Source organism: Nicotiana attenuata, unplaced genomic scaffold (genome assembly GCF_001879085.1).
Source record: "Nicotiana attenuata strain UT unplaced genomic scaffold, NIATTr2, whole genome shotgun sequence".
NCBI classification, from domain to species: Eukaryota; Viridiplantae; Streptophyta; class Magnoliopsida; order Solanales; family Solanaceae; genus Nicotiana; species Nicotiana attenuata.
In genome coordinates this window covers 577,343-589,772 of record NW_017670238.1, presented here as the reverse complement: position 1 = coordinate 589,772, position 12,430 = coordinate 577,343, and the positions used below count along the sequence as shown (strand labels likewise).

At 41.3% G+C, this 12,430-nt stretch overlaps 1 protein-coding gene across 1 annotated transcript; it reads right to left on the bottom strand.

Annotated features, from left to right (window-relative positions):
- Positions 1-5,345: 5,345 nt before the first annotated feature.
- LOC109236412 lies at positions 5,346-9,229 on the bottom strand. Its single transcript, XM_019402587.1, has 5 exons — positions 8,924-9,229; positions 7,673-8,072; positions 6,337-7,573; positions 6,087-6,233; positions 5,346-5,996 (listed from the first exon to the last, which is right to left on the bottom strand). The coding sequence occupies exons 2-5, from the start codon at positions 7,724-7,726 to the stop codon at positions 5,506-5,508; spliced, it is 1,929 nt and encodes a 642-aa protein (XP_019258132.1). The 5' UTR covers positions 7,727-8,072; positions 8,924-9,229; the 3' UTR covers positions 5,346-5,505.
- Positions 9,230-12,430: the final 3,201 nt, after the last annotated feature.

Sequence of the window (12,430 nt, the reverse complement as noted above, 5' to 3'; positions counted from 1 at the left end):
GGTGTCCTAGAAGTTGGTATCAGATTATACATTTCGTCTAGGTCTGATTTGACTTTCTTTGGAGGGATGGACACAGGGTCTTCCATTGCTCGTTTTCCCAAGGCTTTGCTTTCGGGGCTTCGTACATCGTCGGAGAGTTCAACCCTTGTCATGATCCAAAATCCCACCGGAACTATGATGGCACCTAAAACTGCTTGTTAGGCAAGCCAAAACCAAATAAGCAAAAATAAACTTGAATAACAGTATTAAATAGTATATAATAACATAAATAACTGAAGTCAATAGTCAAAGTTCAATCGAAAACCATCCCACGACCTGATGTCATCGAGTCAGGAGCTCTACAAAATCTAAATATAGAGTTTGAACTAAAAATGTTGTATTATTTGAAAGATGGAACAGTAATAACATGAACTAAGAGAATAGGGAATTCGAGGACAGGAACAAATCCTCAAAACGGGTACCGATTCCACTCTTTAGCAATCACTTCTCTCAGCAACACCTAGATCTTCACATAAAGTACAGAGTATAGTATGAGTACAACCGATTACATGTACTCAATAAGTAACAAGTCTTACCTTGGGCTGAAAGCAGTGACGAGCTTTGCAAGTTCCAATGTTCATTTCCAACAACCAATAGCAACAATAGTGGTATAATAGTGGGAAAAGGAAAAAGTAGCTCAAGTAATATCAAATTCAACTTTTTCTCAATAAGAGGAGAAATAAGCTTGCTTTTCAAGAATAGCAATTAATGAATAAATTCTTCCACATAAATCACCTAAACATAGTTTTATCAATTTAACAGTGATTCAAAGTTCTACATATCAAACAAGGCACATAAGAACCTAAGGTCTACCCGGATCATGAATAACCCCGTTGTACACATGAATGCTCGTCAACTAGCACGTGTGTGACCCCCAACATGTATTAAATACCATAACCAACGGGAAATTTCCTCAAACCACATTTAGACAAGTTACTTACCGATCGCTGCCAACTCAACACTACACAAAGGTAGGAAGAGCGGGTCGCAACAGCTTTTACCCGAATAGTGGTACGGGATCGAATTTCCACAGGGAGCTAGTAGTGGAGTTGTAATATCTGTTTAGTCTAGAATTGCGGTTGTGCTTCCAATATCACTCCAAACATCTTTGGTTTTGATTTATATATCTACTATTATAAAACTAATATTTAGAGCTAAATTGTGCTACGGGAATATTGCTAAGTTGTAATTAATATAGAGAAAGGCACTAGGGTCGTGGCATTGCCTAGGTGGCTAATCAACGGGTAGATGCTACTAATGATAGATTGACATATTTGAGGCTTATGCTAAAACCGTTGCACAATTGTACCCACTCTCACACCTCTCGGTAGAGAGAGTGATTTTGCCCAATTGACTCTCTCGAGACCAATCGGGTAGGCCAATTAGACCAAGCAACTAGGGTTCAAGTAGGGTGATTACTCTCTCGAGATTTAACCCGTTAATTGGGACTACCATTTCTCATGGGTCCATCCCAATTCCTTGTTGGGTCAATTTTGGGGTCAGAGACTCTCTTTCTCAAGAAGAGTTAAACCCACTAGGCTAGAATCAGTGTTTGCAACCACCAATCCTTACTTAAAACCTAAAATTAACCCAAATAACAAACACCCAATATCAATCTATCCTTAGATGGCAACACCCATCAATTACCCACACTAGGGTTGAGCCACAACCCTAGCTAGTGAGTTTAGCTACTCATGCTAGATGCAAAAATTAAAGAAATAGATGAAGAGGTAAACATATTAATTGATTGCTAAAGAGAAAATACAATATTGAAGAGCAAAGGTGCCAAAAATGGCTAAACTAGTCGTTCTCACAAGCTCAGCAGCTTCAGAAAAATAAAACTTGACCTAAAAATGGAAAAAGGTCCTATTTATACCGGGCTGGAAAAACTAGACAAAAATACCCCTGCGGGGTCAGCGCGGACCGCGCAAACATGACCGCGGTCGCGCTGGCTCTTAAACTCTTGGCTTCTGCATCTCTGAAGCTGAGGACCGCGGACCGCGTAAAAGTGTAGCGCGGCCGCGCAGAAGTGGACGCGGGCTGCTTTGCTTGGAAGTGGTCAATTATTTGGCTCTCTGAATCTCTGCTCCGCGGACCGCGTAAAAGTGTAGCGCGGCCGCGGAGCCTGACCGCGGACCGCGTAGTAATGACCGCGGCCGCGTAGCACTCCCTTCAATTCTGCCATTTCTCTGAACCTCCTAGTGCGGCCGCGTTCACAGTTGCGCGGTCCGCACTAGGGCCTCTTTTCCTCAACTTCCTTGATCTTTGACACTTGAGTAGGTTTCACTCCTTTCTGAGCCGATATTTGACTTTCCTCGCTTTGTCGATCAAACCTGCAATCAAGTACAATTCGTGAGCGTTTTGGGACTATTTTGTAGCAATTTTATAACAAAAGCGTAGGCAAGTATGGACATAAAACACGTAAAAATCCTACTTATGACTTACCTCCTAGCGGGTGAATCAATATTCCAAAAACACCTTCCCACGCAAATCGACCTCTAAACGGCTTGAGTCTAATAAAAAATATTCCAGTAACATCGAACAAGGCTACAATAATTGATTCATATCTATAAAGCTCAAATCTTATTTAAATTCTAGAAAGTCAACCAAAAAAACCACCCAAGCCAACTTCCTGGAACCCGACCAAAGTCACAAATCCCAGCTACCCTTCGAATACGAGTCCAAATATACAAGTTTCATCTAAATCCAATTCCAAATTATGGTTCAAATCTCAACTTTACACTACCCAAAATCCTACAAAAACCCCAAATTTCTCTTTGAAATCACATAATCTATCTCTAATAATCCATAAGAGAACAAGATATCATGTTAACATCAAGTTGAAATCACTTACCATCTTACCTTGTGTGAATATCCTCTACAAAAATCGCCCCTCTCCAAGTCTAGGGCTAAAAATAAGAAATAATGGGTCTATGCCTCGAAATTATATCACTTATAAGTCTACCCAGTGATACCCTACGCGAATGCGTCAACTACCTTGTGTTCGTGAAGTACAAAAAATCACAGCCTCCAGTTAACCCTTCACGAACACGGCCTCCAGCCTGCTATCGCGATTCACCAACTCCACAGGCCTACGTGGACGTGGTCCCCTTCCTCCGAACGCGACGACCAAGAACCTAACCATCCCCAGACTACCTCACTGCCAAGCAAATGCGATAATCGGTTGCGAACGCGAAGGCTAGTATGCGTCACCCATCGCGAACACGACCCCTGTGTCGTGAATGCGAAGGAGAAAGTCCTGCTCAACTCAAATGCACTCTGCGATACTGATCCAACCTCCACGATCAGGAAGAAGCACCTGAAACCCGCAAAATTCTTTAATTTTAAAAGTTCTCCGGGTGGTATGAAACTCACGACATCGAAGTACTGTTCGATGTCAAATATGAAGTTCTCCATTTCCTTGAAATTCCGAGCCCTATTGTAGGGCTTTGGTTCAGGAATCTTCAGCTTTTGTGGCGCAGGGGCGAGGTTCACAGCATCGCCAATGTGGTTTTTGGCTTCTCGGAGTAGGCCTTGCAACGCAGCATTGACAACATTGAGTTGGCTCGTCAAGTTTTCTATGGTTTGCTGTATGACAGTCACCTTGACTGCATCTTGTGCCCTATAGGCTAAATCATCGGCTTGCTCCTGTTGGAGTCCCTCGAGTTTACTGAAAATTTTGGCTACCTCCGTGGCTGCCGTTTGCCGGTCTCCTTCAGAGTCGCGACTGATGTTTGCCTTTGAACTAGGCTGGTTCTTAGATCACCACCTTACTCGCGATGGGTTGTAATACGTTAACTGTCTCTTCGAGGGCCGCAATGTGGTCCCCATGATTCACCATGGTCAGAAATGATGGCAATGACAATGTGTTCTGTCGAGCCTAGGCTCTGATACCAACTGTTATGCAGCGCCTTCCTGAGATGTCTTGGAAGGGCGACGTAAGGCTAAGCAACCGATGTCCGTGCGATTACTATTCGCCAACTAGGGTCCCCTGCGTGCGCTAGATGAGACTGTTAGTGCCGTGCGGAAAAACCAATGTCAAGAGCAATTGAGAGAACATAAACCAGAATGAGAATGAAAGAAAGCTTGGTTGAATTAATGAAAGCTATTACAGAAAGATAACACGGTGTCGGGAGGGGGGGGGGGGGTAGGAGGGAGAAACCAATACAAAGAATTATTTTCTTACTTGAAAGTTTGACAGCTTGATCTCCCCTAATAATGCTTACAAAAATAAACCAAAGTTACAAGACTTGACATAAATAATCTAGAGACTAATAATGGAAATACAAGAAGTAAAGCTACTCTGTATTTACAACAAAAGGGACTTAGATTCCTACAAAGCAAAAGCAGGTACGTTGGAGGCAACCTTGTCTTAAGCATTAGGGACTGCACGCGCTGGTCGTAAGGTATGGGTCGATTGTGTTGAGAACAGTTTCGTACTGGGGCGCGGCTTGGCGATGGACACTATTGGCATCTGTCTGCGGCTGGGCGCTGGCGGGGGATATTTATGGGGCGACGTAGGCATAGGCACTCTTGTTACTTGGCACGACCAAGACCACAGGACCGTCCATGACGCTAGGTGTTGGGAAGCTTGCCAGGAATTCATGGGCGTGTCCAAGGGGTCATAGGGAATGGCTGGAAAGCCGCCCATGACATATTTGATTAAATATTAGAAAGGTTCTGCAGTTGCACCCCTGCTAGAAGCAAACTGAAGCTCAATGACACTAGCATGAAAAACTTATTCATGCGGTGTCCAATAAACTATATTAGTTTATCATGGTTAGTAATAAAAGGAGACAAAGTTACATTACTTAACTATGATTAAGTGATAATAGCTTAAATAATGGGTTGATCTAAGCACTGGATATGAAGATAAGTTATTTTTCCCACTATCAATACGAATATAGGGGCTACTGCTGCCAGAGGCGGACCCGTGTGTATGGGTGAGGGGTCACCGGGCCCCGTAAACTTTGGCCGAAATTCTGTGTATATACACGTATATACCTTGAAAATGATTAATTTAAAGAAGTTGGCACCCTGAACACTACAAGCCTTTAGGAGGCACTGGTTGAGCAGAATAATGTGCCCTCGTTGCATAAAAATTCTGCGTCTGCCTCTGACTGCTGCAAGCGCCTTGCAGTAATTTAAGATATGACAGCATTCACCGACTCACGCCTTGTCGGCGGTAATGCTACTAGTATTTCACAATATCTACCTAGTTTTTACGTAGGTTACAAGAATCAAGATAAGTTGCTCAATTTACAGCACTCGCAGTTTCTAACTTTTGTCTTGAAATGCAATCGATCTGGAGAAACAAGATAACTCAGTAAACACTCATCATTTAAAATGAATATCTAGACAGCTTTCCCTCTCCGAAGAACAGAAGAAGACTGTAACTAGACAAAATACAATGAATAATTGAAAAGCAAAGCAGAAACAATAAGGTGCACGCACGTTTGAGAATATTTAGCGACAAGAAGATGCCAGAGAAGATAAATTGGGCTTGGAAGATTGACTTTGAGTTCGGCTTCTCAGCCTTTGCCTACTCTTCTGACCACTGCCCCTGTGCGTCCTGGAAGATGCAGAATTGACTTTCCTGTTTGTTCTGCTACTAGTGCTTCGGCTGCTGTTACCAAGTGCTGCTTCTGCAACAGCTTGATCTCGTGCCTTTTGTGGATTTATAGCTTGTTTATTCAGGAAAACTAACTTCCGAAGAAGACTGCACACTGTCTTACGCAGTTGGTAATCACTAATGCACTGGATTGGATTGCCCAACAGATTTAGAGCAATCAGAGAGTTGTAGTTTGCCACAAGTTGGCGAAGAGCGTTAGTTGTAGTTATCTTGTTGAAACTCAGGTCAAGAACTGACAGCTTGAAAAGCCTATGCAGCCCCTCCACATAACTTATTTTGTTACCAGCAATGTAGAGCTCCTTGATGAGTATACAATTTGATAAACCTGATAGAATTTGAAGGCAAAATCATCAACTCAAGTATTTTGAAGCCAAGACAATTGAATTGGTTGAGGCCTAAATAAGTACAAATTTACCTCGTCCAATTCGAGAAATTCTATTGTAACTGAGGTCAAGCACCCGCAAACGAGTCAATTCCTTGAGACCTTCAATTGTGTGAATCTGGTTCCTTGATAAATTAAGAACATGAAGACCATTTGGCAATGATCCTGGAGTTACTTGAACTGCATCAATACATAAACATAAAACAATTTTCAGTGAGTGTCACATGTAACCATTTTCTTTAGTGTTGTCTTCAGTTTCGTAGAACTAAACATGATAACCCACCTATGGAGTTGCCTGATAAATTGACTGATCGAAGACTGGAGAAGTGTGACATTACAGGGTTAACTCTAAGTCCAACTCCTGCAATGTGAGCAACCGTTGAGGATGAATTGAGAGACTGGATCACGTTGTTGGCATGTATAACCTCTGCTGGCACATTTGTATTTGGACGCCTAATCATGAGCGATGAGTTTCTTGCAATTGATTTACCAGCATGGGCTGAAGGTGGGAAGTCACGGTCATCTTCAATGTGATCATCATCTTCATCAATTATGTGTGGTGGACTAACAGAAAGTTCTTTCACCCATTCATCAACTCTTGAGAATGTAGAAGATTCTGCAGGGCATGCAACCCACTGATTTTGTGGCCACATACCAGTTACTCTATGGATGTTATTGCTCCCCTTTTTCAACGATTTCCCAGTGAATGAAGCAGTTGATCCCAACTTGCTTAAGTCCATGCCTTGCCCTGGTTCTAGAGTGTCTGAAGAGTATCCACCTTGCTTGCTTAGAGTTATTTTACTAGGGATTGCCTGTGGTTTGCAATTGCTTGTTTCTTTTACGTTCCTATGGCTCCATAGAAAGAGTTTCCACCACAACTTTCGACTTCTGGATGGTAGGATTTGGCTTGAGGAATGTTTTCTCAGCATAACTTTGTCAGCACTACAATGTGAAGATACAGAAAGTGGACTTCCGATAGGCAACTTCTCAGCTAATCTCTGCATTTTTTCAAATGACTGGGATTTTGTTGGCTTCAGACTAATCTTTTTTAAGGTATCCCTCATTGCCAAATCCGAGCAGGAGCGCTTAAGTACTGTACAAGTCCAAGATTCTCGTTTACCAATCCCCGGATCACTAACGTTTCCAGTCTTAATGATTTCCAAGACATCTTCATCTTTCTTATTTTGGTGCTGATCATTTACATAATTGTCGAGCTTGTAACAAAGATTCATCTTTTTGTGAACTGATCGATCAGATTCCTCATTTATGCTTCCAAGATGGCCTTGAATATCAAAATCAAAACTATCCCTGTTCATTGAAAGGCTTTCATCGTGCTCATCTTCCCCTTCGTATTCGAACTCCTTAGCTTCTCTAAAGGAGGTTTCATGACTCAATTCCTTGACCTTATTCCCAGGAATAACAAAAGAAGTTGATTTCAACTCTTCAGTTTTGTCACTACACTCTATATGACCTTCAACTGGTGCATGAACCTTAGCAGTTTTTCGAAATCTCTCTTTTCTCTAAAAGCAACAAAACCGTGGAAATGAGAAAAAGTCAGCTTTTGCACAGACAGTAAAAGAAAAAGGGAACTGTAGTATTAAACATAATGATATACTTGCCTTATACTTCTTGTTTCTTCCTACAAGACCACCAAAGCAGCTACACTTTGCCATTTCTTTTGCTGTTCCTTTTCCTCTATTTCACGCTTTGAAACCATTCAATTTACATCTGGAAAACTGAGCTAACAAAAGAATGGATGTTTGATAAAAAAGAAAAAACAAGTTTCTACATAATGAAGGTGGAATATTAGCCGTAATCAATAGGCAGGCGCCAAAGCAATGCCCAATTCAAGAACAATGAAGACGCAGGAAAATAATAATATAATGCAATTCCAAGGCTTGTTCTTCTTCTCGCCACTGCCGTTGCCCATACCAAATGGGAAAAGGACTTCACTGAAGTATTATTGGCCAGAGTGTTAGATTCTGCTGCTTCTCTCCAGAATCTTCACCTAAACTTCCTCTGCTCATCCATGAAAATTGAAAAACAAATCCACCATGAGAACCCCAAAATAACCCAGAGAATTTCAGAACCTCATCAAATTTGTATTCGCAAAAAAATTTAAACCTCTGCCCTTCGGGTGAGCACTTTGCGCGCACTGGGTGAACCTCCCCCTGTGTAATAACCTGCAAACCACACAGGGGATGTAAAACCGCACTAGGCAAGCCCTGTGCGACAAGCTCAACCCAGAAGGCATTGAGGGGGATTCGATCCCAAGTCATCCGTATGGCCTCCAAACCAACTGGACAACCCCGAAGGGTTATTCTACTTAATATGTTATTACTACTTTATATTCTATTCTGCATAAACATAATGCATAGATTTGTTATGCATATATTATTTATATGAAGAAGTAAAATTGCAATCAAACAAAGTATTCAGTTATGTTGAATTTTATAAGGGAATTGATTCTCCTTATTCGAGCAACCAAACAGCTTCTGTTTAGATTACTTAAACTGTTCTGAACAGCAAGAAAACAAAAAATGGGTTTGTAAAACAAGACAAACCTAACACAGATAAAGAAAAGACAAAGATCCATAATATAAATGGTTCGACATAGAAATCTTTTAAAAGGAACCCAAAAAAAACACAAAAAAAAAGGTAGAGTATTGATAATTTCATTTTCCTAAATTACGAACAAAACCCGAAAAAGAAAAGAAAAATTCTGCCGGAGCCTTGGCGGGCAAAACTGTTGGATATATGCGGTGGAAATGTGGCAGATTACGGTGGAATTAGTCAAGGTGATGCCTTATACACCATTATTATAAAATAAAAGATATATAAATGATGGATATTTGTGATTTTATATATACCTCCTCAAGACAGAGTACGCCAGGTTGATGAGACTTTGGCCAAACCGTATAGAGAATGGTGTTTCTGCAGCAAAGTCTTTTCCAAAACCGGGAACCGAGAGGAGAATGGCATTGGTGGGGAATCTGGCAGGCGAGAAGAGAATTGGTAAAAGCTAAAAGGGGGTGGATGGTAGAAGAAACTAGAACTAGGAAAGGGGATTATATGGGAAAGAGAGATACGCGCAAAGTACACGATCTCACAAAACCATGACCAGCGGCTACAGAGTATGCATCATAGCCTATTATTATTGTTACGCCCAAATTGGAAAATACGTTGGTGTAGAACCATTCAACTGTAAATCGCGACTTCAAAGCTTATACCGGCTTGCATTATTATGTTTTAAGGAAAAAAAACTACACCATCCGCTCACATACGGATTAAAATGTTAATTTCGCTTATACAATAATTATCTATATCTATATCTGTAGGGGCAATGTCGTGTCTTACTATTTTCTTTTTCGACGTTGGATCCATTTACTAGCCAACGTTTTTGCTTTGCATTTTTCTTCTGCATTTTATGTTCCTATTTTTCCTATGATCTCCGTGATGAATCTAATATCCTGTCCTTTTGTCTTCTTTTTATTATCTTGACGCGAGGGTCTTTCGGAAACAGCCTCTCTACCCCTTCGGGGTAGGGGTAAGGTCTGCGTACACACTATCCTCCCCAGACCCCACTTGTGGGATTTTGCTGGGTTGTTGTTGTTGTTGTATATCTGTAGGGGTAAAATTGGTTTATAACAAATAGTCGAATGGTAACATGATACGTGGAACCGAAGATATGCAAAGGGCAAGTCAGGGAATAACCAATTCCGAATACAACGAATGTAATTGATATTGGATAAATGCCGAAGGGAGCGTAGCCGACGGGAGAAGATCAAGGGTTTGTCATCAGATATCATTCAATAATGGAATATTTACTAAATTTAAATGAGCGACCGTTGCAGAAAATATTTGCATCATGGTCTGCCATTACGCGTTCATCAATGACTCTTTTATTATCATGTAAGAGGAGCTTTATCCTACGATCTTGTTTCCCTAGGTAAATCTATAAATAGTAGGCTCGACAACCATTGTAAAGACACGAAATTTTCTGCACAAAGACTTTATTTTATTACTTTTGCTCTCAATTAAACAGGTTTATTTGCACCTTATCGTTACTTTCACTTTTTTCCTCGGAGGCATTACATTCGGAGCCAGGCTTGTCATCTTCTTCAATTTCAATTGCTAATCATAATTTTAACCTAATCTCTTTATCGTTTTTGGATCAAATCAGTTCGCTTGTCTATAAACCACGTAACAAATTAACTATATCGTTTTACAGGTAAACAATTTGGCGCCCACCGTGGGGCTTAGACAATTGCATAATTGCTTTGATCTTAACATGTATTGCTAACTTGTTTTGATAACTTGTTTCGATTCTTTCCTTAGTGAAAAAATATATGACAGCTAATGATGTCAACATCACACACAACGTTGAGGGACACGAAGAATTGTCCCAACATGATGACTTAATCAGCGAGACTCGCAACTAGGGGGATGAGATGACTCTGGTTCAAGATGGCCAGTATCCTCAGTGCATGCAGGAACCAATTCCCGATGATGCGGAGTAGGAACATGTAGTGGAAACTTAAAACCTTGAGAGAAAAGCAGAAAGCAATCATGAAACTCCTCTTAAGGCATGATCGAGTGATGACGGAGTTTAAAACAAGCTTTGTTAAGCGCCTCCAATAACATGGATGAAAGGGGCCCGGTTCCTCCCAGTGTTCCTGCAAACCAAACGGCTCAGAGGGTCGATTACAATACTCCAAGGGATGAAGTCGTTTTCGGCGAAGCCGGAGGGACCGGCAACGGATCTAGAAATAACAACGGAATGATCCCTTCAAAACTGAGCTCATGAGGTTTATGAGGGAAATGAACGAGCGAATGGATCAAAGTGTGAAGGAGTTTCACGCTATGATGGATCAAATTCCGAGCGCGCCACCAATACGAAAAGGCCCATATTTGAAAAAATACACGCAATTGCCTTTTTAACCGAGCGTAGCACTAGAGTTAATTCCAAAAAGGTTTAAGATGCTGGACATATCAAAATACGATGGGACTTCGGATCCATATGAGGACATCACAACCTACACCATGGCTATGAAAGGGAACGATTTGGCTAAACATGAGATCATGTCGGTCTTATTGAAGAAGTTTGGTGAAACCCTCGCATAGGGGTACCTGACATGGTATTCTCTCTTACCCGAGCATTCAATCGACTCTTTTGAGATACTTGCAGACTTGTTCATTAAGGCTCACGCTGGAGCAAGGAAGGTTCAAGCCAAAAATATGGACATATTCAGGATTGCGCATGGCGAGTTTGAAATGCTACGGAAATTTGTGATCCGGTTCAAGAAAAAGAGGATGTTATTTACCGACGGTACTAGATACGTGGGCAGCGGAGGTGTTCACAAAATGTCTAAATCAGCGGAGCTTCGACGCCTCCTGAAAGTTAAAGGACAACTTACTCAAGTTTCAATCAACCACATAGGCAGATGTCCATAACCGTTATGAGTCAAAAATAAGGATAGAAGACGATCAGCTCGGGTTCCGGTATCAACTAAGGACGAGATCGAGATAAAAACCAGGACAAGTTTAAAAGTGACTTTGATGTGGGTCGGCGGTCCTCTAGGGGTCGATTTCTATCGTATGAAAGAATCGAAGGTCGTAGTAGCAAAGGTTTTTGGTCATTGGAGAAGTTTACTCCTGATAGAAGAACAGATCGTGGTCGGAGCATATAACGACCCGACCGGTCATTTTGAGCATTTGCATTTCATTCAGCTGTTTGAAATCTTGAGTAGCTTCATATGATGTATTATGACTTGTGTGTATCATCGGTTTTGGTACTTGGGTGATTCGAAATTAGTTTGGGAATGGATTTCATGTTTAAAGCTTTAAGTTAGAAGAGTTGACCAAGTTTGTCTTTTGTGAACTTGACCCCAAAATGGAGTTTTGATGGTTCTGTAAGGTCTCGATAGCGATTTTAGACTTGGACATATGCCCGGATTTGCATTCGGGTATTTCTAGAAGGTTTCGGTACTTTTTGGCGAAAGTTGGCAATTTGAAGCTTTGGAAAGTTCATAGGTTTGACCGAGAGTTGCCTTTGATGACATCGAGTTCCGATTTTGGTTCCAGAAATTGGAAATGCTTTGTCATTTTGGACTTGTGTGCAAAATTTGGGTTAATTTCCAAGTGGATTTGATATGGTTCGGCTCGAGTTTTGGAAGTTGAAAGTTCAAAGTTCATTAAGTTGATCTTGATTCCGATTCGTGATTTTGATGTTAATATGTGTGATTTGAGGCCTCTAGTAGGTCCGTAATATATTTTGAGACTTGTTGGTATGTTCGGACGGGGTCCCGAGGGGTTCGGGTGAGTTTCAGGGTGGTTTCAGACCATAGGCCATTTTTAGTTGCTGGTTTTTGGCTACA